The sequence below is a fragment of the Leuciscus leuciscus genome, assembly GCF_965113295.1.
Source record: "Leuciscus leuciscus genome assembly, chromosome: 16".
In the NCBI taxonomy this organism is placed as follows: domain Eukaryota; kingdom Metazoa; phylum Chordata; class Actinopteri; order Cypriniformes; family Leuciscidae; genus Leuciscus; species Leuciscus leuciscus.
The window spans coordinates 7168048-7192677 of record NC_138740.1 but is presented as its reverse complement, the minus strand read 5'-3'; the positions used below and the strand labels follow the sequence as shown (position 1 = coordinate 7192677).

Sequence of the window (24630 nt, the reverse complement as noted above, 5' to 3'; positions counted from 1 at the left end):
AAATTACTAACTTTTTTTTTTACACCAAAAATGAAACATCACTGAGCTTACTTAAGCTGGACTGTGACGCTGTTTTCTTCTGGAAACAAACTTTGCTGCACTATTTTCCTGTTATCTCTGTAAAGCTGCTTTGATAACAAACTGTATTGTAAAAAGCGCTCTATAAATAAAGGAGACTTAACTTGACTACCAGTGAACCAAAGCATCAACACTAATGTGACTTCAATGGGAGCACTGTTGAGAACAAACACATAGTATAACATTAAGAGTTTATTTGGATCCCCAGTGGTCCAGAAGAACCCTTAGGTAAATGAAGAAAATGTTATGGCTTTTAGTAAGAAAACTTAGTGGATGGACCTCTTTTATTTTCAAACAATATAAAACAAATGACAAAGATAAGCAAGCAAACGCAAACCCCCCATTCCAACATCAGATGAAAAACAGCAGCAGTTAAAATACCAAAACCATAAATTACTGAACATCCTGTACATGTTTTCTATGCAAAACACTTCCTCTGCTTTCGCATGATCCTTATCTGGCATTTATGACTAATACTGAGAAGCAGTGAAAGCTTCATAACTGATGACTGATATAAAAAAAAATTAAAAAAATAAAACGTGGGTTACCTGCTCCATCTTTTCCTCTAGTTCCCGGTTATCATCCTCCATCTGTTGCTTCCTGCTGTCCAGAGCTTTGATGTCATTATCCAACTTCATTATTTTGCTGAGGCTGCTGTCTATGTCATACAGTCGGTTCTGAAAATATGGGGAAAGTGTGTTTAGTGAATATACATCACATGACTGCATTAGTGTATGGGCTAAAATTCAACTGATGTGCAGTCACAAGCACACATTTGGACTATTTTACAGTGGGGCTCATCTATCTTTTGTTTTTAACTCAACTGATCATAATGTGAAGCTTCTGTTTTTGCACTGATGTCAGACTTATCAATAATTTAGAATCAATTTTATCTTTTAGTTTGGTATCAAAATAATAGGTATAAGTAAATAACAAGTATCAAATAAAAAAATAAAAAAAGTATTAATCTTGATTACCTTTTTATTAATAAAGAATTTAAATGACTGGATTATTTAAAAATACACATTATTACATGTTTATGTAAATACATACATGTAAAACATATATTTTTGGGATGAATTTGCTGCCAATGACAACAACGATATGAATAAAATCTTATATCACGATACAAGTAATTTATTTCATGATAACGATATATATCACCATATATATCATTTTGCTTTAAATTAGGTTATGATATCAAAAATGTTGATACCATAGAAATGTCATAATTCTTGTTACAAAAAACGAATACTAGGCTTAAAAAAATAAAATAAAATAAAAACTCAAGCTCGAAGACATGTAAACAAGTCAGCGATAAAATAAGATTAAGAAACCAATTTCCAAGAAATATGACCAAAATTTTAAATAAATAAAAAATAAAAAATGCAAAAGAACAAATAAATAAGAAATGCTACATAAACTGTATAATCAAATGTAAAAAACAAAACAAAAAACACTATAGTCTTCAATGGGGAAGTTAAACATACATTTCTTCTAATTAAATGTACAAAAGTGATTTAGTCAGGGAGAGATTTTCTCTCTTTTGTAGTTTGATAATCATGAAAGACAGACAGCAGGAATATAAGGCACTTTAAGACCGAATACCCTGACCCAATATACTGTTACACATGTGTTTTCTTTCTCAGCTGTTTACTTTCACTTAAGACATAAATGAATGTTTTGACATAAAAGTTTGTGTATTTAACCATTCAAGGCCAATGCTTGAAAACGCATGCAAATGATACGTTTTCGTGACCATGCCGCACAGCAACGTCACGTGAGCGTGTAACTGCGATAGAGACGATAGTCCAAAATTTGTACTGATTAATCATGTCTACCGGCCCACCCATACACCTGCCTCTATTAAATAGAATTTTAAATATTCATTATCCAAAACAATTAATTCCCACAGATCTCAAAAATGGAAAACCTCTATTCTAAAATCCCACAGAAAATAAAAAGAAAACCGGATCAGCCAACAAATTCTTGGTGTCTCGCCTTCAGTGGGTCAATCTGATTCTCGATGCGTTGGACATTCTCTTTGGATGAAGAAAGCTGAGCCTCTTTAGTGGACAGCAGCTCTCTAATCTCTAGGGCTTTATCTTTGTACTGTTTTAGGTACTTGAGGTCCGTACTGCAGAGAATAACAGTCTGGGCCTGCTTCTGTCTCAACTTCTTCAGGGTCTCCAATACCGTAATGTACCTTTAAGCAAAAGGTTTTGGTTATTTTCGGCCATTCATTTGTAATGCCAGCTTAATATGAGTAAATGACACCACAGGACAACAAGCCAATATGCAAAAAAGTCTGTTTAAATAGACACTCATTTATACAGAATTAGACCCATAGACTCAAAGCTTTTCTAGCATGATTGTTGAGAATTTACAGTATTTACAAAACATATATTGTGTAGATAATACACAACAGTCATTTATAGGGTAATAATATGCATTAAATGAAGGGGAAAAGGGGAAAATAAATTATTATATACACATATCAAACTTCTAAAAAGAATTTGGAATGGGATGATGTTTTCTTGTAGGTTATATATATATATATATATATATATAGTGGTGTGAAAAAGTGTTTGCCCCCTTGGTAAATATGGCTGTAAAAAAAAATAAAAATCTAACCTTTCATTGAAGTAAAATAATTGAAAGTGTTGGGAAAATCACATTATGAAATAAATGTTTTTCTCCAAAACACGTTGGGAACAATTGTTTGCCCCCTTTTATTAAATACTTTTTGCAACCTCTTTTTTCCAAGATAACAGCTCTGAGTTTTCTCCTATAATGCCTGATGAGTTTGGAGAACACCTGACAAGAGATCAGAGACCATTCCTCCATACAGAATCTCTCCATCCTGTTCTCCGTTATAAGATTTCTAGCACAGGCTGTCAGGTTTAGATTTTTTATCTGTTGGTATTTGATCGAATCCGTGATGCCATGTATCTGAACAAGATGTCCAGATGGTCAGATGAAACAAAAACATTAGCTTTTTCGGCAGCAAACACTTAAGATGGGTTTGGTGCACACAGGGATAAAAAAGTACCCCATGTGTAAAATGAAATACTCTGCTGTATCTTTAATGCTGTGGGCCTAATTTTCTGCCAGAGGTCCTGGACATCTTGTTCAGATACATGGCATCACGGATTCGATCAAATACCAACAGATAAAAAATCTAAACCTGACAGCCTGTGCTAGAAATCTTATAACGGAGAACAGGATGGAGATATATATATATATTTATTTTTTTTATTTTTTTTACATATTAATGATTAAAACTTCATTTGAATGCTGTTATGGGGATGATATATCTATGCAGCAAGAATACCTTTTCCTAGATCTTTTGAGATAAAATAACTTGATGAACTCATAAACTGACTGAAAACATCCTTCACACTCCAAAAGCATTATTGCTATAAAAATTACTAGACAAAAATTAAAGGCATTCAGTGCTGTTGCCCATTAAGCATTTGTGAAGGGGATCGCCCAATTCTAAGTTTCAGAGAGAGGATGTAAAATGAAAAACTAAAACATATTTTACCAAAGAGTCATATGTGGACCTCAGACAAAAAAACAAAAAAAAAAGAACAATAATAAAAAGTACAATATGACCCTTTTAATGAATGAAGCTCCAGTGACAAAGCCATTGTCCAGATAAAAATACCTTGTGGCAGAGAAAATCTCATCAAACTTCTGCTTGAGGGCTTTCCCTTCACTGAGAGGCCAGTTGGACTCCTCTTGGTGGCAGAAGATGACATGGCTGATGACAGCTTTGGAGACGCCCAGGGATGAGATCATCTCACGGTCTAGTTCAGCACATTTAGAGCTCTGGATCTCTTTCTCTCTGTGCCTGACATCAAGAGAGGTCAAGATGTATTAACATCCAACAAGAAAACAAGTCCTTCAAACAGGGAACATAATTTACACTTTTCATGGGCCAAGTGGGAGTAAAGGGTTGGGAACCGCGAACCGGAAGTGTTTTTTTAAAAATACCGGAACCGTGCGAAATTCCTACGTTTAAGTTCCAAAAACGGTTCTGGTGCGATGTGTGGGCGAAGTGCTGGGTGCTTATCCTTTAATAGCAATGTCTCACCTCATGAATATTATAGGGCACCTACAGTATTATGCAAAATCCACTTTTACATGGTATTTGAACATTAATGTGTATTGGCAGTGTGTGAACACAATCACCCTACAATGATAAAAATCCACCATCTCCTTTTACTTTAATCCCCATTAATTCAAAGCAGTCTCATTAGATATGCCGTTTTGATTCTCTGAGCAGTGTGACATCATACTGCTCAGGCCCCGCCCATGGCCGCTGACTGACAGTCCTGCATTACCATAGTTTCCGCCCTCAGCGAGTTGTACGCTATCCGCCATTTCCTCTGCGCTCGAGCAGCTCTAGTGACAGTGTCTTGTAAGCAATCCCGGTGTTCTGTTGTTGGATGTAAGAGTGAGCGTAAGAGTCTTCATTTTCTCCTATGTGCCGCAAAATATACCTAAATTCATTTATGTCTGCGCAAATCAATTCACTCCAGACTGCACTCCTCACGCCAGACCGATGGCTCACGGACATTTCTCTGCACCACATTTCCCTTCAGCCTAGTCTCATACCGATCATTTCACACACACACACACACACACACACACACACACACACACACACACAAACACACAAACACACAAACACACATTATCCGTGTCTTGTGTTTTGTCCTTGTGTCTTCGTTCGTTTGTTTGTTTGTTGTCTGGGAGTAGTCGGTCTTTCGGCAGGTAAACACTGCGTCGGCCAAACAGAGCAGTCAAAGAGCGTCTGCTTATGACGTTACGGTTGTGAATAGGGGGATTATATGTGAATTATGTGTTTGATATTTACGTGTTTCTGTGTTATTAATGGTGATGAATATATATATTTGATAATTACAGGTGAGAATTATTGTTTAATGTTGATTGATGAATGTTTTTAAGTGTTGATAATGTAAAAGGTATACAACTTACCATACTTACCTGTTAATGAGTGATGCCAGAGAGGGCGAAGTCTGGCCTATAAAAAGTCGGGCCAGACTCACAATCAACTGCAAGAGTGTAACAGTGGTACCCAAAGCCTCAAATCTTTGTGAACTGTAGATACGTTGTGGATAGAGTTTTAGTTTCTTTTTTCTTTTCTTTTTTTTTTTCTTTTTTTGGGGGGGTTTGTGCACACATGTACAAATATACTTCACTGTGGACTGTCTTACTCATTGGCACTGTAAATAAATTACACCCTGCATAGGAGTGCTGTGTGAGTAAGCCATGTTTTTTTTTTTTTTTATCCTCACGGACTCCAGTTACTTTTTCCCTTCCCCCCAAAGTGGTGGCAGCGGTGGGATGGCAACTCGCAAAAAAGCGCCAAAAGGCAGAAAACCCAGGGCTGGGTTGCGGTCACAGATGAAGAAGGCGACGATGGAGAATGTGGCTTGGAATTCGGCAGAGGAAGAGGAAGTGATGGCAGGGCTTCCTGATACCTCGAGAAAGTCCAGGTCACTACGGACTGAGCCAATGACTCCAGACGCTACAGCTGGTGAGGGAATGGTTTCCCTAATGCGTCAGTTCCTAGACGTACAACAGCAGAGAGAGGAGAGATATATAAAGGAGCTCCGGGCTCTATGCGAGTCTATCCGGCAGTCGACTCGTCCTGCTGAGACGTTGTCCGACAATGAGAGCTTGTGAATGGAGCTACCAACACCAGCTACACAGAGGGTATTCACACAACGCAGAACAGCACACGCCAGAGACTCCCCAAGTGTTCCATTGCTGAGAGAGCCGATGCATAAACAAAACAGAACCAAAGATGTCAATCTTCCAGCAGGGGGAAGACATTGAGAATTATCTTCGGCGGTTTGAGCATCTGGCCAAGACCTGGAGGTGGCCTGAGGAGGAGTGGAGCTATCATCTGGTTTCATTACTGACCAGGCAAGCATTGGAGGTGTACCTTGTGATGGATGAGGAGCTGGCAGAGGTGTATGTTGATCTGAAGGAGGCGTTTCTGAAGAAATTTAACATCTCATCAGAAACCTACCGGCAGAGGTTCCAACACCTACTGTTCCAGCTAGAGAATCGCCATCCGAGACTTACCATCACCTAAATAACCTGTATTAGCGATGGGTACGACTGGGAGAGCATTCCAAGGAGGAGGTGAGGCCATTATTCTTAAGCAGCTACTCCGGTTGCTTCCGTATGATGCTCGCACCTGGGTAAGGGAGCATGAGCCAACTTCAGGACTGGCGGCGGCTAAGCTGGCTCAGGAATAAATGAATGCTCATTGGCGGAGGTCCACACACTTTACAATCTAAAGGTACTGTTTGCACACACTTTGGGGCTGAGAGGGGTCGTGCTGAACTGTCAGACAATGCAAAAGCCCACAGCCAACAGGGGGGAAAGAATATTTAAGATGCGATTTGCCAGGGGGGACGGGGATTTCCCTCAATAGTAATTAATGCTACTTCACCAATAGACCATATAAAAAATATAAAATAAAGATATGCAACATGCACGTTTAAAAGACAAACAATAAAATCAGAACCAGCGCTTCTGCTCCTGTATTGAGTGATAACAGTGTTTCAGTTACCTGGTTGCAGTGGCCTTAATGCATGCATGGCTTTTCAAAATGTCACCAAGCATTTTGATATTGTTTGAATGAAATATTGAAGTTTATAATTGAGTTATTTGGCACACCAGGGCGAGTGGCGCTACGCATTGTTCTAAAATCGGGTTTTATTCTGGCATGTTGAATTAGCGCTCGACAGACGCGGCGGCGCGTTCACTTGGATTAATTTTTCTCATAACAGCTAAAAGAACTTAATACACTCCGTGATTTTTTGGTCAATAAGATAAGATAAGAGTCATTCTGAGTTAAACTGTAAAAGGTCTACTTTTATTCATGTATACACTCACAATAGGCTAACGACAAAACGTTTTCTGTCGTCTCTGTCTCCGGGAACTGTACGTCACAAAAATAAACCGAAACTAGGCCACTTGCCTCAGCTCAGTCACGATAAGAAACATGTCTAAAGCTTTAAATGTGAACAAATATTCTCGATTATGTATGAAACCAACGAGAAGCACAGAGGATCTATTCAAATATGTTTAGCTATCATGTGTATGAGCGCTTCCCAATGAGGAAAGGAAAAGGCAAGAGTGAAAATCTTGCTCTAATGAAATGTAAATTGCGCTGAATTAAAATGTAAAAACAGATCAAATAATTTCTTTGTCGAAATGTTGCGATATTGTTTCATCTAAGTTCATAATTATCCTATAAATGTTATTTAGTTTAACAGCAGCACAAAATATCCCACTGTGGTTCGAGATTTATTTGATAATATCCGCCCTCTGCTTTATTGTCACGGTTCATGAATTCACTGACTCCTTCTCGTGTTTGTGTTGTGTGTGTGTGTGTGGGCGTGGTCGCTGATCAGCCGCTGATTGTCATCAGCGCCAGCTGATTCTGATCAGCGATCCTTATATAAGCTCATTGTTTCCGTCTTGTGTTTGTCAGATCGTTGTGGGATTATCTCCTGTGTAGTTGGTCTTCGTTGGTGTCCTGGTTCCCGGTGTGGTGTTTCCCTCGAGTTCGTTCTGCCTGTCGTCGTCTGAGGATCCTGTTTCGTCTCTTCACTTTGTGGACTCGTTTGGATGTTCCGTCAGCTTTGTTCAAGGATTCTGCTCACCAGTTCACACCACGGGATCCGGGTTGCCCATCTGCCATCCTGCGCTACCAGGGACCATCAACTGTGTGCTTCAGATCTCTGACTACGTGTCATTCAATAAACCTTTTTCTTGCACTTGCATCTTCTGTCCTTATTTCACGTGACAGAACGATCTGACCCGATGGATGCAGCAAGAGACTCTGGCCTGGCTGAATTCCTGTCCAGGAGCGCTACGAGGATGGACCAGCAGGAGGAGAACTTGAACCTGACTGGACGCGCGGTTCAAGCCTTGGTAGCGCAGGTATCCGAGCTCACCCAGCGTATTCAAGATCTTACGCCCCCCACTGCGCCGCCCACACCGCCAACACCGCCCCCTCCGCCGCAGATAAACCATCCACCGGAGCCTAGACTACCTGCACCTGAGAGGTACAATGGTGAACCACAACTGTGTAGAGCATTTCTAACCAAGTGTTCTCTGTTTTTTGATCTGCAACCGCAGACTTTTGCTTCAGAGGAAGCCAAGGTGGCTCTAGTTCTCACTCTTCTGTCTGGACGTGCATCCCAGTGGGGGACGGCGGTGTGGGAAAATAAGGATCCATGCTGTTCCTCGTTCCAGTCACTCGCGGCCGAGATGAGGAGGGTATTTGATCGAGCGGTGGCCGGAAGAGAAGCTGCACGTCAACTAGCTGATCTTCGCCAAGGAGCCCTATCGGTTACCGATTACTCGATCGAGTTCCGTACTCTCGCCGCGGAGTGTAACTGGAACGAGGAGGCGCAGTGGGACAGATTCCTGCATGGGCTGGCTGACCGTATCCAGGGAGAAATTTACGCCCTGGATCTTCCTAAGGATCTTAACGGACTTATCGAGTTGGCCCTGCGGGTGGACGCTCGACTGCAGAGAGTGGATCAACATTTCCGCAGGACCTTGGTTCCAGAGACCTTTCCAGCACCTCGAGCCAGTGGCAGCGATACGGTCAGCCCCACCTTCGATCACGAGCCCATGCAGGTGGGTAGAGCTCGGCTCTCCCGGGAGGAGAGAGAACGACGGAGATCCCGGGGCTTGTGCCTTTACTGCGGTGGTACTGGTCATTTCATCAACACCTGCCCCGTAAAAGATCGAGCTCGGCAGTAAGCAGGAGGCTACTGTCGGGCGGGATCTCCACCAACAAGACCTCCTCCACTCTCCTCCCGGTGAGACTGCAATGGGCAACCCGGCATTACAACGGTCATGCACTTCTGGACTCTGGGGCCGAGGGAAATTTCATGGACTTGTCACTAGCACGTAAGCTGCAGATTCCCATCATACCCCTCACCAACCCGATTTCTGTTAATGCACTCAACGGACAAGAACTACCTGACATTTCATTCACCACGGATGCTTTGACACTCATCACCTCAGGCAACCACACAGAGACACTGTCATTCCTACTCCTGGACTCTCCTCTTGCTCCGGTGGTCCTCGGTCATCCCTGGCTCACCGAGCACAATCCCAGGGTTGACTGGGGCCACAATTCTGTGTCTGCGTGGAGCACTAAGTGTTATGCGTCTTGTTTAATGTCTGCTTGTTCTTCGGTGTCTAGTTCTGTTTTGCAGGAGGAATCAGTGAATTTGTCTAACGTGCCCGCGGAGTACCTCGACCTGAAGGAAGTGTTCAGTAAGTCTCGGGCTGCTTCTCTTCCTCCGCATCGTCCCTATGACTGTGCTATAGATCTTATACCAGGTACGTCTCCGCCTAAGGGCAAGTTATACTCTCTTTCTGTTCCAGAGAGGGAGGCCATGGAGAAATACATTTCTGATTCTTTAGCCTCTGAATTCATTCGCCCTTCCTCTTCTCCGGCGGGGGCGGGGTTCTTCTTTGTTGGAAAGAAGGATGGATCTCTGCGACCGTGTATTGATTACCGAGGGTTGAACAACATCACGGTAAAGAATACTTATCCTTTGCCGTTGATGTCTTCAGCCTTCGAGCGGTTGCAGGGAGCCTCTGTCTTCACAAAGTTGGACTTACGCAATGCATATCATTTGGTTCGCATCAGGAAGGGGGATGAATGGAAAACTGCTTTTAACACCCCCAGGGGCCATTTTGAATATTTGGTCATGCCCTTCGGGCTGTCCAACTCCCCAGCAGTTTTCCAGGCACTCGTCAATGACGTGCTGAGAGATATGGTTGACCAGTTCATATATGTTTACCTGGATGACATATTGATTTTTTCATATTCTCTCCAGGAACACGTTCAGCACGTCAGACGAGTGCTTCAGAGGTTGCTAGAGAATGGGCTTTTTGTCAAGGCGGAGAAATGCGCTTTTCATGCACAGTCTGTTCCTTTCTTAGGCTACATCATCTCATCTGAGGGAATACGCATGGACCCTGACAAGGTTAAGGCTGTGATGGATTGGCCAAGTCCAGATTCCCGTAAGGCCCTACAGAGGTTTCTGGGGTTTGCCAATTTCTATCGGCGTTTTATTCGCAATTTCAGCCAACTAGCCGCACCTCTGACTGCCTTGACCTCCCCCAGAACGACGTTCAGGTGGTCCGATACAGCCGAGGCTGTATTCGCTAACCACAAGAGCCGCTTCAGTTCTGCTCCCATCCTGGTTGCCCCTGATCCTTCACGTCAGTTCGTGGTGGAGGTCGACGCGTCAGAGGTGGGGGTAGGTGCAGTTCTATCCCAACGTTCTTCCTCAGATGACAAGATGCACCCTTGCGCGTTTTTGTCCCATCGTTTATCTCCTGCCGAGCGTAACTATGACATTGGTAACAGAGAGTTGTTGGCAGTCAAGTTAGCACTGGAGGAGTGGCGCCATTGGTTAGAGGGGTCGGGGGTACCTTTTATCGTTTGGACCGATCATAAGAACCTGGAATATATTAGATCTGCCAAAAGACTCAACTCCAGGCAGGCTCGATGGGCACTTTTTTTCGGACGTTTTGACTTTGTTCTATCGTACCGCCCGGGTTCCAAAAACATCAAACCCGACTCTTTATCTCGTATTTTTGATCCATCCGAACGCCCGGTGACTCCCGAGTGTATTTTACCTGAGAAAGTAGTTATCTCCACACTCACATGGGAGGTCGAATCGAAGGTCAAGACGGCCTTAGAAGGGGTAATGCCTCCGCCCGGTTGCCCACCGAGTCGTTTATTTGTGCCAGAGGGGGTTCGGTCCGACGTTATTCGATGGGGTCACTGTTCCAGTGTAGCATGTCATCCAGGTGTTAATCGCACCAGCTTTTTGGTCAAGCAACGATTCTGGTGGCCGTTAATGGCTCGTGACATTCGGAGTTTTGTTTTGGCTTGCTCGGTTTGTGCCACTGGTAAGACTTCCAATCGACCCCCAGAGGGACTACTCCAACCGCTGTCTGTCCCTTCGAGACCCTGGTCCCATATTGCGCTAGATTTTATAACCGCCCTCCCACCCTCCCAGGGTAAGACGGTCGTTTTGACCGTAGTGGACCGGTTCTCGAAGGCGGCTCATTTCATCCCCTTGCCCAAATTACCTTCAGCCAAGGAGACAGCGGTGGCTGTCATAGATCACGTCTTTCGGTTACATGGCCTCCCGACGGATGTGGTTTCTGACAGAGGGTCCCAATTTGTGTCCAAATTTTGGCAGGAATTTTGTAGATTACTGGGTGCGACTGTCAGTCTGTCTTCGGGTTACCATCCCCAAAGCAATGGGCAAACCGAGAGAGCCAACCAAGATCTTGAGAGAATGTTGCGGTGTTTGGTGTCCAAGAATCCTTCCTCCTGGAGTCAGCAATTGTCATTGGTGGAGTACGCCCATAACTCGTTACCAGTGTCATCCACGGGCCTATCTCCGTTTCAGTGTAGCTTAGGGTACCAGCCACCAGTTTTTTCTAGCCTGGAATCCGAAGTCGCGGTCCCCTCCGCTCACGCTTTCGTCCAGAGGTGCTGCCGCACATGGACCAGAGCCCGTGAGACTCTGCTCCAGGTGAGGGCACGCACCAAGGCCAAAGCCGATCGCCACCGGTCTAGGCCTCCCGTATACGTCGTGGGTCAAAAAGTGTGGCTTTCTACTAGAAATATTCCACTCCGCTCCGTCTCTAATAAACTTGCTCCTAAATTCATTGGCCCATTCACTGTCACCAAGATCATTAGTCCGGTGACAGTCCGCCTCAAACTTCCTCCAGCGTACAGGAGAATTCATCCCGCCTTTCATGTCTCCAAATTAAAGCCTGTTTTTCGTTCTCATCTTAATCCGCCAGTCCCGGTTCCCCCACCGCCGCGACTCGTAGATGGGGAACCTACATATTCGGTAAACCGTATTCTGGACTCGAGAAGGAGGGGACGCGGATTTCAGTATCTGGTGGACTGGGAAGGTTACGGTCCTGAGGAGAGAAGTTGGGTTCCTGCTAGAGACATTCTGGATCACTCCCTTATTGATGATTACAATCAACAGGTAGGTCCTCCTGGGAGCGCCAGGAGGCGCTCCTAGGGGGAGGGGTAATGTCACGGTTCATGAATTCACTGACTCCTTCTCGTGTTTGTGTTGTGTGTGTGTGTGTGGGCGTGGTCGCTGATCAGCCGCTGATTGTCATCAGCGCCAGCTGATTCTGATCAGCGATCCTTATATAAGCTCATTGTTTCCGTCTTGTGTTTGTCAGATCGTTGTGGGATTATCTCCTGTGTAGTTGGTCTTCGTTGGTGTCCTGGTTCCCGGTGTGGTGTTTCCCTCGAGTTCGTTCTGCCTGTCGTCGTCTGAGGATCCTGTTTCGTCTCTTCACTTTGTGGACTCGTTTGGATGTTCCGTCAGCTTTGTTCAAGGATTCTGCTCACCAGTTCACACCACGGGATCCGGGTTGCCCATCTGCCATCCTGCGCTACCAGGGACCATCAACTGTGTGCTTCAGATCTCTGACTACGTGTCATTCAATAAACCTTTTTCTTGCACTTGCATCTTCTGTCCTTATTTCACGTGACATTTATTCACAGTTCGCACACTGGTTGTAAGGATCCAAAGATTTTGTCAAGAATATTTTGTTCATGACAACAAATGAACATGAGTTTGAAGTTTGTATTTAGTTTTGCTTGGAAAAATCTGGCCTAAACCGAAGTAGCGTTTTAATTCTTCAATTATTGAAATAATGAAGCATTTAGTAAATAAACTTTTATGACATAAATATCACTGCATGTAGCCTAAATTATTTAATTCATTCATCATCAACACTTTAATAAAGCAAATTTCTAGAATAACGATTTAACTCTGAATAGCGATTTCTCTTGGTCTCAGACGCTCATCTCCTCTCAGATAGCCTATGGAGGGTTTGGAGGGGCAGTTCAGTGGCTTTATCGTGGGGGTGCAGGGCAATTCTCTAATGTTTAGCCTACTTTGCTTAAATTTAATGCAATAATAGAAGCCTACATTTGTTTCAGTTCTAAATTTGCACTGTAATTTCAGTATTGTTGTTATGAAGTCGTTTCACTTGAATTTACCTGCTATCACAGCTCTCAATGAACCGCGGCAGATTACGCATAAGAGACAATAAACTGACACTTTTCAAAGTCTGTGATTATAGCGCCACTTAGTGGTAAAATGCAGCAAATACACATCCCCAATATAATCCCAGCGGGAATGGCGCCGGTAAAAGTATTATTCTGGTTGACTACCAACTGTAAAATGTACCTGTTGAATGTTGCTATAGTAGACAGTTTGCCTACAGACATAATTCCAGGACAAGAATTGAAAGTGTTAAATGAACTTTTACAAGCCACTGATAAAAGTCTCTGAAAATGTTGCCACTGTAACCCCTGTGAAAGTGTCATGTCCTGCCATTATTTGGTTGCAGGCCAGGGCAGGTCTTCAGCCACTGTCAGATCTTGATGGTAGTCTGTTGCAGGGCGGGACCAAGTCCCCGAAAAGTCACGCCAACAAAGAAGGCTTGAGAACTACCTCAGTACACCAGCCTCTGATGCTTCTGTAGAGGGTATCGATGTTAGTGGCTGGCAGGTACCAGGGAATATTGCGGAGTTACAAAGAAATTATGAGACTTTAAAACCTTTGTTTGAAAAAGCTGCTTCTGCTAAACTATCCAAGTCTGTGTAATGAGAGGTATAAGCCATTGAATAATGTGTTGTATTTGCAAGCCAATGGTGTGACCTGTCTTGTTGTACTTGTTGTCATCAACTTGTCTTGCACTTAGCACACACAGTTCCATGGGCTGGTCATCTAGGCCAGCGTTTCCCAACCGGGGTGCCCCGTGTTGAGAGATGGGGTGCCGTGTTTTTAAAATTGTAAAATTGCTAATAAAAATAGCCCTACCTGTAAGGATGGGCACAGGTAAATATGACATTTATTATGGGCTTATGTGAAGATTGTTTTAAGTTGACTTAAATTAAAAGTTTTTATATTTTTTGGAGCCTAATAATGTTAAAATTTGATAGCTTTCAATTATACTGTAGTGTTGAATGGCGATAATTAATGTTTAAAATTGGAGAAAAAAAATAATTGAAGACATCAGTAGCAGTATTGGTATCAGTGATACTGGCCTTTATTCATAAAAATATGCCATAAAACAATGATTTAAAATATACTGTCTTTGTTGTTTCTACATTAATTTGGAGCTTAACTGTGAAATTATTACATTATAAAACATATAAAAAACATATATTAAAAATAAGCCATAAAACACAAATACACTGAGTGAGCAAACATTTAAGTGAGATTTGCAATGGTAATTGAGCAATGTTTATATATGAATAAAAGCCTTATCAAATATGTCATCATATAAAGTGATTATATTACTGATTCCTTCAATGGATAAAAAATAAAATAAAAAAATAAATAAAAAACAGATATAAAAATATATGACAGTAGGCGTTGAAAATCGATATATATTTCAAGGTATCGTATCAAAGTAGTATCGTGACAACACTAGTGTAGTGTGCCACAAATTGTTGAAAATTTTCAAAGGGTGCCGTGACTGAAATAAGTTTGGGAAACACTGATCAAGACCAACAAAAGACATATGCACGCATCAGCTCACGTTTTCACTGGCCAACATTATATACTGATGTACTGACACACTGCAACACATGCACCACATGTCAGAAAACCAGTGCTGTGACCCGGCAGAGCAGAGCACCCTTGCAACCTCTCCCTGTGATTTCTGAACCTTTCAGGCAGATCGCCATGGACATTGTGGGGCCATTGGATAAAAGCAGTGCAGGTCACAAGTATACCTTGGTAATCAGTGACAACGCAAAGGAGGTATCCAGAGGCTTTCCCACTCCGCACTGTCACCACACAAAAAAACGTCCATTGCCTTGTTCAACTCTTCTCCAGGTTAGAATTACCAAACGAGATATTGACGGACTAAGGCACTAACTTTACGCCATGGCTCATGGGGCAACTGAACCAACAGTTGGGCATCACCACCATCAGAACAAGCCCATACCCCCCACAGACAGACAGACAGACGGAAAGGTTTAAGCAAACCCTCAAGAATATGCTGTGGAAGTTTGTGGCAGACACGGGACAAGATTAGGACAGGTGGCTACTTTTTGTTTTCTTCGCTTACAGAGAAGTTCCTCAAGCTACGACAGGTTTCTCACTGTTTGAGCTCCTCTACAGTTGGCAATTGCAAGGACTGCTGGACCTGCTGTGAAAGAGCTGGGTGTAGAGTCCTCTAGCCAAGACTGAGGAGAAAGGCATTGTGCAGTATGTGTTGGAGATGAGAGACCATCTAGAGTAGTACCTGGGACCAAATGAAAGAAAACCTCCAGGTGAAACAACAGGCACAGAAGCGGTGGTATGATCAGCAAACAAGACTACGGCAGTTCCAGCCAGGACAGAAGGTGTTACTCTTGCTAGTCTTCCCGGGAGAGCTGTCGTGGAGCGCACCTGCCACACGATTGAGCTTACCCGGAATATAAATGGCGCACAGCGACCTGAACTGACTCTAGAGGAGGAGATGGCGGACGAGTTGCAACATGCAACGGGAGCGTAGACCACGCTGATGGTTGATGTACGCTACGGTCAAAGTGATGTCCATTCGGACCAGTACATGCTTGCCATGCAGCAACATTCAGAGCCAGAGCAGGGCAAGGAATACTGTTACTTATAGGAATAACTGTATACTGTGCTTGGCACAGCGAGGAGCAATGGGGCACAATCCTGTGAAGGGTTACAAATTTAAGAATCTATTTCAGATATGCTTCCTTACATAACATCACGGTGAAGAATACTGATTTTAGCTTTTAAGGTTAAGATGTCAGCAAAGTTGCAATCTCTATTGTGTTTTAAATGAGTCAGATCACTGAGATTCTCACCTAGGTTGATTGGATTAGCTGTAGGGGAGACTTTCACCTTTGTCTTTAATGGCTCTGGGATGGCCCTTGGAACTGGAGTTCCTGGCCAGTATCAGCATTTGAATAGGTATGCTGATTAAATTGAGACTGCCGGTTCCTTAACCTGTATACTCATTTACATGCTTTGTTTGAATTTGTCTCCACCTTCAAAAGTCCCTCCTCCTAAAATGCCTATAAGACACCATATAAATTTATGTACGTTAGATTTTGTTGGACGAACCGCAGCCGCGCTCAAATAAAGAAATTCTTCTGTTTGAACGTGATCCCAACGTCTCGTGGTCTGCTTTGAAGAAAGAAAAAAACTATCCAACACCTGGAAGCACAGCGTCCCGGAGTAGCAGGAATTTCCACCGAGCCGTGAGAAGGAGCGGTGCCATTACCGTCTCTTGGAATCGAGCAGCTCCTTCCATCTCAGGGCCACCCGTCTCAGGGCCGCTTTGATGTTTGCTTCTTCGAGGATTTAGCGCCCTGGATGGGCTGCGTCGCCTTCCTGCAGGTGGCTCGGGCGGATGGGATGCCTCCGGTCTTCCCGGAGCCGGTGTAGCCGCAGGGGAAAACCCTTTGGCAACGAGCTGGCTGGGGGTCAGCCCGCGTTGGATTGGTGGCAGAGTCATGCTTTATGGCCTCCGTCTGCTTTATGGCCTCCGTCTGCTTCTGGACTGCCGAGAACTGCTTGGCAAAGTCCTCGAACAGTGTCGCCAAAGAGGCAGGCCTGGGAAATGAGGGGAAACGCTTCCAGAGTGCTAACCAGACCCGCGGCTCTACTATGAAAAGTGGTGGGGGGCTGGGTATCAGCAGAGGGGACTCGACCCTCTGTATTAAAGAAGGAGAGTCACGACCACAGCGCTAACATGGACTCACCATCCACGAATGCTCTCTCAGCAAACGACCACACCCAGAAACACACGGACAGAAAGACATCTTGAAAAAGACGCTGACCGCTCGTGCTGCTCTTTTAGGGATACAGCTCTTTTACCTGAAGCGCCTAGGGACGAATGCTGCGCTGTCTGTGCCCAGCGCGCTGAACGCACACACAGCTGAAATGCGCCTTCACACCAGCCGAGTAGAACCAACGACGAGCTGAAAGGAAAGCAAACAGTAGCAATAACAATTGCTGTTTTTGGTGTAGAACTCCTAATAGCAATGCAAATTGCTGTTTTGCTCTCTTCATTTTCTTTAGAAAATTTGCACTCTTCTGTGAAGGTGATCTAGAAATGAGCGATCGCTTGACAACCACTGTATGAATTGAGTATACCGGTCCTATTTATACCCGTATTGTCTTGGTGGGTGTGATTCGGCATGCAAATCTCACTGGCCAATGTCCATTGGCTCGTTTTGTTACCACTTGGAGGTGATCGGTCTCCCAGGCGAGACCCCATTACATCAGTATCATCGTAACGTCAAACGTGACTGACTGAATGGGAACATAATATTTTTACAGTATTGCAATTTTTACTGAATTTTTGCTCAAATAAATGAAGCCTTGGTGAGCATAAGAGACTAGTAAAAGACAACTTACTTGATGAAACCCTCAAGGAATTTGAACTCAGTTTTCTTTCCCTTCTGTGTACTTTGCATAGACTTCTGGACTACCAAAGCATCGCCATTCACATCTCTAAACTGGAGTCTGATCCGGGCCTGTACATCCGTTTCATGAACATCCTACAATAGACCAACATTATCTATAAAACTCTTTAAAAACTAAGTGTCATACTGCCCAGCTCTTGCATTGACAATACGAAACAGTGTTTGCAAGTTTGAAAAAGTTGAATAAGACAAGCAAAAATATGTGTAATTGAGAACATTTCTATAACAGCTTATATTTGTTTACTTGAATTACTCCTGTCAAGGACCTACTTTGGGATCATGGACAAAGGCGTTTCCTTTACTTCCTGGTGGAAAGTCTCCTGAAGTGATGTATTTGAGACACTCAATGATGGTCTGGAAATTCATAAAAAGAAATAGTTAATAGCCACCTTATTCCTGCGCCCCATGGCGAAAGGGTTACTCTAAAAACGCTGTAACAAGGTATATTGCTATGGGAAGAAGGAGGTGGGAACCGGCGAATGTTCACACACTTTATATTTGTAGAAACTACAAATGTAGTTTTTTTTTGTTTTGTTTTTTTTTTACTACAAAATTGTAGTTACATAATTCCTGTTACACATGTGTACTTACACATACGATTCTGTGGTTCGTTACATATGTAGTTAGGCAAGGCAAGGCAAGGCAAGGCAAGTTTATTTATATAGCACATTTCATACACAATGGCAATTCAAAGTGCTTTACATAGAAGAAATTAAAATAATAAAAAGAAATAAGAATAATTAAAACAGTTTAGAAAAAATAAAAATAAAAAAAACAGTACAAACAGTCGGACGAACATTTGTACAGTGCTCATTCAGTAAATGCATAGTTAAACAGATGTGTTTTGAGTCTGGATTTGAATGTGACTACAGTAGGAGTTACACAAACATTATAGCTGTAGATACTATGTACCAGTTTGTAATTACACTGTAGTTACATACTATGTACACATGTAGTTACCATGTACGTTCACAGGTATTAGGGCCACTTAATGTAAAGTGGGACCACACTTTATTTTACAGTGTCCTTGTTACATAGGTTACATGTACTTACCATAGTAATAAGAGTAAATTATGCATAATTACATGCACTTAACCCTCAACCAAATCCTAAACCTACCCTAACCCTATAGTAAGTACATGTGTCACGGTTGAGTTATGCACTGTTTCCTCTGTGTCGCGTGTCACTGTTTGTTTTCATGTCTGTGAGTGTGCGTGAGTGGGCGTTGTCCCGCTCGCGTGGTTGTTCAGTGCTCCAGCTGATATCAATCACACTCACTCCCCGCTCCAGCTGCTATCAATTCCCACTCTCCATAAATACTCACTCATCTCTCCATTCCAGTGTCCATCCGTTGTTTGCAGTCCCGTTGAGTGTGTCGTGCCGAGTCTACCGGATCCTGTCTTGTCTGTGGCATTGTCTTCTCTGGTTCACTGCATCGAGCACCGCGCACGGGATATCACCACCGATTCACCTCATCTGAGCACCACTTCACCTGACCATCGAAGTCCCTGCGAGAGAGCCTGATTGCTGCTCCCCCCTGAGAGATTCGACTTCATTGACTCTTTAAAGATATTACCTTTGAGTTTGCTGTTCAAAATAAACACTGTTTTCACCCGCATTTGCTTCCAGTAATCTATCATGACAGAACGGATGGACCAATCCATGGAAGCAGCGGGTGGTTCTTCGGCCTCGTTAGAGGATTTCATTCAAGTGTGCATCAGCCGGATGGATGCACAAGAACGCAGCCAGGGGGAGACTGGACGAGCAATTCAGGCTCTTGTCTCGCAGGTGTCCGAGCTCACCCAGCGATTCCATCAACTTCAACCTCCCACTGCGCCAGCACCCCCAGACCCACCGGTCGTTCCCCCCACACCAGCTGTGCCGCTCTCCCAATCAGAACCCAGACTTCCGACCCCCGAGTCATACTCTGGTGAGCCCAACTACTGCCGCCCGTTTTTAACACGTTGCAGCATGCATTTCTCCCTACAGCCTAAGACCTTCGAGAAGGAGGAATCGAAAGTGGCATTCGTGTTAACGCTACTAACGGGGAGAGCGGCGCTTTGGGGAACGGCGGTCTGGGAGAATCAAGACCAGTGCTGCTCCTCGTTCCAGGCACTCTCGGCGGAGATGCGGAGGGTCTATGATCGTGCCGTCGTGGGAAGAGAGGCTGCCAGGGTTCTGGCAGATCTGCGCCAGGGAGATCGCTCCGTCTCGGACTATTCCATTGAGTTCAAGACCCTGGCGGCCGAGTGTCGCTGGAACGAGGAGGCGCAGTGGGACCTGTTCCTGCATGGGCTGGCCGAACGCGTCCAAAGAGAGATCTACGCCCTGGACCTACCCTCGTCTCTTAACGCTCTCATGGATCTGGCCCTGAGGGTGGACGCTCGTTTGTCTCGGATCGGCCAACGTACGTCACTCAACAGAATCCGCAGCAGCGTGGAACACCAGCAGTCCAGCGGCATGGACGCGTTCGGTCCCCACGATCCCAAGCCCATGCAGATAGGGCGAGCTCGGCTTTCCCGGGAGGAGAAAGAAAGGCGGAGATCCCAGGACCTTTGTCTATACTGTGGTGGTGCCGGACATTTCGCTCATAGCTGTCCAGTAAAAGGCCCAGCCCGATAGTAAGTATGAGGCTACTATCGGGTGGGATCTCCGCAGAGAAGACCTCATCCACTTCCACCCTCCTCCCGGTAAGACTGAGATGGTCAACTCACGATCACCACTGCAATGCACTTATAGACTCTGGAGCCGAAGGTAACTTTATGGATCACCGTTTTGCATTACAGTTCCTCTCCAAACACTCCCTCAGAAAATCACTGTCAATGCATTAAACGGACAATCACTACCAGCCATCTCCCAAGTTACCGAGAGTCTCACACTCATCACATCTGGGAATCACGCAGAAACCATTTCATTTTACATCATGGACTCCCATCTCACACCCATTGTTTTAGGACACCCCTGGCTAAGTTTACACAATCCCCGCATTGACTGGAAACTAAAAACTATTTCGGCTTGGAGCACTGAGTGTCATAATTCGTGTCTAGTGTCTGCTTGTTCTGTTGTTTCTGTCCCTGTGTTGCAGGAGGAAGCAGTGGATTTGTCAAACGTGCCCGTAGAGTACCGTGACCTGAGGGAAGTGTTCAGTAAGTCAAGGGCTGCTTCTCTCCCTCCACATCGTCCCTATGACTGTGCAATAGATTTACTGCCAGGTAAGTCTCCGCCTAAAGGCAAGATTTATTCACTCTCGGTTCCTGAGAGAGAGGCTATGGAGAAATATATTTCTGATTCTCTAGCAACCGGGTTCATCCGACCTTCCTCTTCTCCTGCGGGGGCGGGGTTCTTTTTTGTGGGGAAGAAGGATGGTTCTCTGCGACCTTGCATTGATTACCGAGGGCTGAATAACATCACGGTGAAGAACACTTATCCTTTGCCATTGATGTCTTCAGCCTTCGAGAGGTTGCAGGGAGCATCACTCTTCACAAAATTGGACTTACGTAACGCTTATCATTTGGTCCGCATCAGGAAGGGGGATGAATGGAAGACTGCTTTTAACACCTCTAGGGGGCACTTTGAATATTTGGTTATGCCGTTTGGCCTGTCCAATAGTCCCGCAGTCTTCCAGGCGCTCGTCAATGATGTGTTGCGAGACATGATCGATCAATTCATATATGTTTACCTGGATGACATATTGATTTTTTCTTCGTCTCTCCAGGAGCATGTGCAACATGTCCGACGAGTGCTTCAAAGATTGCTAGAGAATGGGCTTTTTGTCAAGGCGGAGAAATGCGTTTTCCATGCACAGTCGGTTCCTTTTCTGGGACACATCGTGTCGGCTGAAGGTATGCGTATGGATCCTGACAAAGTTAAGGCTGTGGTAGAGTGGCCAATCCCAGATTCCTGCAAGGCCCTGCAGCGGTTTTTGGGATTCGCCAACTTCTATCGGCGATTTATTCGCAACTTCGGCCAACTAGCCGCACCTCTGACCGCCTTGACCTCCCCCAAAACTACGTTCAGGTGGTCAGACGCAGCTGAGGCTGCGTTTGCCAAACTCAAGAACTGCTTTGTTTCAGCTCCCATCTTAATTGCCCCTGATTCGTCACGTCAGTTTGTGGTGGAGGTCGATGCGTCAGAGGTGGGGGTAGGCGCAGTTCTTTCACAACGCTCTCCTTCAGACGACAAGATGCATCCCTGCGCGTTTTTGTCACATCGTCTATCTCCTGCCGAACGAAATTATGACATTGGTAACCGAGAGTTGTTGGCAGTCAAGTTAGCGTTGGAGGAATGGCGTCACTGGTTGGAGGGATCAGGGGTACCCTTTATCGTCTGAACAGACCACAAGAATCTGGAGTATATTAGAACCGCCAAAAGATTGAACTCCAGGCAGGCTCGGTGGGCACTTTTTTTCGGTCGTTTCGATTTTACTCTCTCATATCGTCCAGGGTCCAAAAACATCAAACCCGATTCTTTGTCGCGTATTTTTGATTGTCCCGAACACGAACCTACTCCCGAGCGCATTTTTCCAGAGACCCTAATTATCTCTTCGCTCACATGGGAGGTCGAATCGAGGGTCAAGAAGGCCTTGGAAGGGGTAACGCCTCCGATCCGGTGCCCACCTAACCGCTTATTTGTGCCGGAGGGATTACGATCAGACGTTATCCAGTGGGGTCATTGCTCTAATCTAGCCTGTCATCCAGGGGTGAGTCGTACTATCTATTTAGTTAAGCAGCGGTTCTGGTGGCCACTTATGGCTCGTGATGTTCACCATTTTGTCTTGGCTTGCTCAAGTTGTGCCACTGGTAAGTCGTCCAATCGACCCCCAGATGGGTTACTTCAACCGCTGTCGGTGCCTTCGAGACCCTGGTCCCACATCGCTCTAGATTTTATAACCGCCCTCCCACCCTCCCAGGGGTACACGGTAGTTTTGACCATGGTGGACCGGTTCTCGAAGGCGGCCCACTTTATTCCCTTGCCCAAATTGCCTTCAGCCAAGGAGACAGCGGTGGCAGTCGTGAACCACGTCTTTCGGTTACATGGCCTCCCGACAGACGTGGTTTCCGACAGGGGACCCCAATTTGTGTACAAATTCTGGCGAGAGTTTTGTAGATTGCTGGGGGCGACGGTCAGTCTGTCCTCTGGGTTCCATCCCCAGAGCAATGGTCAAACTGAGAGAGCCAACCAAGATTTGGAAAGAACACTACGATGTTTGGTCTCCAGGAATCCTTCCTCCTGGAGTCAACAACTTTCTATGGTGGAGTACGCCCACAATACGTTGCCAGTGTCATCCACGGGCCTGTCTCCGTTCCAGTGTAGTGTAGGGTACCAACCACCTGTTTTTCCTCGTACGGAATCCGAAGTCGCGGTCTCCTCCGCCCACGCCTTCATCCAGAGGTGTCACCGTACTTGGACGAGAGCCCGGGAGACACTCCTCCAAGTGCGAGAGTGCACCAAGGCCAAAGCCGATCGCCACCGGTCTAGGCCTCCCGTATACGTCGTCGGTTCCAAAGTGTGGCTTTCTACCAAGAACATTCCTCTCCGCTCCGTATCGAATAAATTAGCTCCTAAATTCATTGGCCCGTTTTCTGTCACCAAGATCGTTAGTCCGGTGGCTGTCCGCCTCAACCTTCCTCCGGCGTACAGGAGAATTCATCCGGTGTTCCACGTTTCAAAGATAAAGCCCGTGTTTTTTGCACGTATTAATCCACCAGTCCCGGTTCCCCCACCGCCGCGACTCGTAGACGGGGAACCATCTTATTCGGTTCGTCGCATCCTGGATTCTAGGCGGAGGGGACGCGGATTTCAGTACTTGGTGGATTGGGAAGGTTACGGTCCGGAGGAGAGAAGTTGGGTTCCTGCTCGTGACATCCTGGATCACTCCCTGATCGATGATTACAATCGACAGGTAAGGAGGCCTGGGAATGCCGTGAGGCATTCCTAGGGGAGGGGGTACTGTCATGGTTGAGTTATGCACTGTTTCCTCTGTGTCGCGTGTCACTGTTTGTTTTCATGTCTGTGAGTGTGCGTGAGTGGGCGTTGTCCCGCTCGCGTGGTTGTTCAGTGCTCCAGCTGATATCAATCACACTCACTCCCCGCTCCAGCTGCTATCAATTCCCGCTCTCCATAAATACTCACTCATCTCTCCATTCCAGTGTCCATCCGTTGTTTGCAGTCCCGTTGAGTGTGTCGTGCCGAGTCTACCGGATCCTGTCTTGTCTGTGGCATTGTCTTCTCTGGTTCACTGCATCGAGCACCGCGCACGGGATATCACCACCGATTCACCTCATCTGAGCACCACTTCACCTGACCATCGAAGTCCCTGCGAGAGAGCCTGATTGCTGCTCCCCCCTGAGAGATTCGACTTCATTGACTCTTTAAAGATATTACCTTTGAGTTTGCTGTTCAAAATAAACACTGTTTTCACCCGCATTTGCTTCCAGTAATCTATCATGACAACATGTTGTTAATTATTATTACACAGTACTTAAATATATAATTACACTGTAACAATGACACTGTAAAATAAAGTGTTACCTAAAGTGTTACCAAGTATTGCTACTTAAGTACTGAAAAATAATATGACTCAAGTAAGAGTAAATAAGTCGTTTGCTTTAAAACTAAAAGTAACTACGTTACAAAGTACTTTAGTATTATTTTTCTATTTTTACCCAAATTGGGGAGATGATAGCGGTATGGATCGCTAAACACATACTGGAAGCCCAGTACTGATTCATCCCTCATGCAGAAAGTCCACAAGTGAGATTCATAGAAGTATAAAACTTGTGACATTTCAAGAAATGCCTTATATGGATATAATAACATGCAAATAGAGATGTTTTAACCGATGAAACATGAAGACAAACAGATGATAGCGATAATATATCTGTTCATCAAGCTATCTCAGGTATTTTCGTAAGAATGATGTATGTCTTTAAAGGGATAGTTCACCCAAAAAG

The 24630-nt window shown here is 44.8% G+C and overlaps 1 protein-coding gene across 1 annotated transcript in view; it reads right to left on the bottom strand.

Annotated features, from left to right (window-relative positions):
- Positions 1–24630, bottom strand: part of LOC309477975 (DNA repair protein RAD50-like) — a 93171-nt gene that overhangs the window by 55654 nt on the left and 12887 nt on the right. The window contains exons 3-7 of the mRNA XM_082141516.1: positions 17948–18031; positions 17610–17752; positions 3749–3934; positions 2080–2284; positions 627–755 (exon numbers count right to left, since the gene is read on the bottom strand). Coding sequence (XP_081997642.1) covers positions 627–755; positions 2080–2284; positions 3749–3934; positions 17610–17752; positions 17948–18031 — 747 coding nt within the window. The remainder of the gene's footprint in view (positions 1–626; positions 756–2079; positions 2285–3748; positions 3935–17609; positions 17753–17947; positions 18032–24630) is intronic.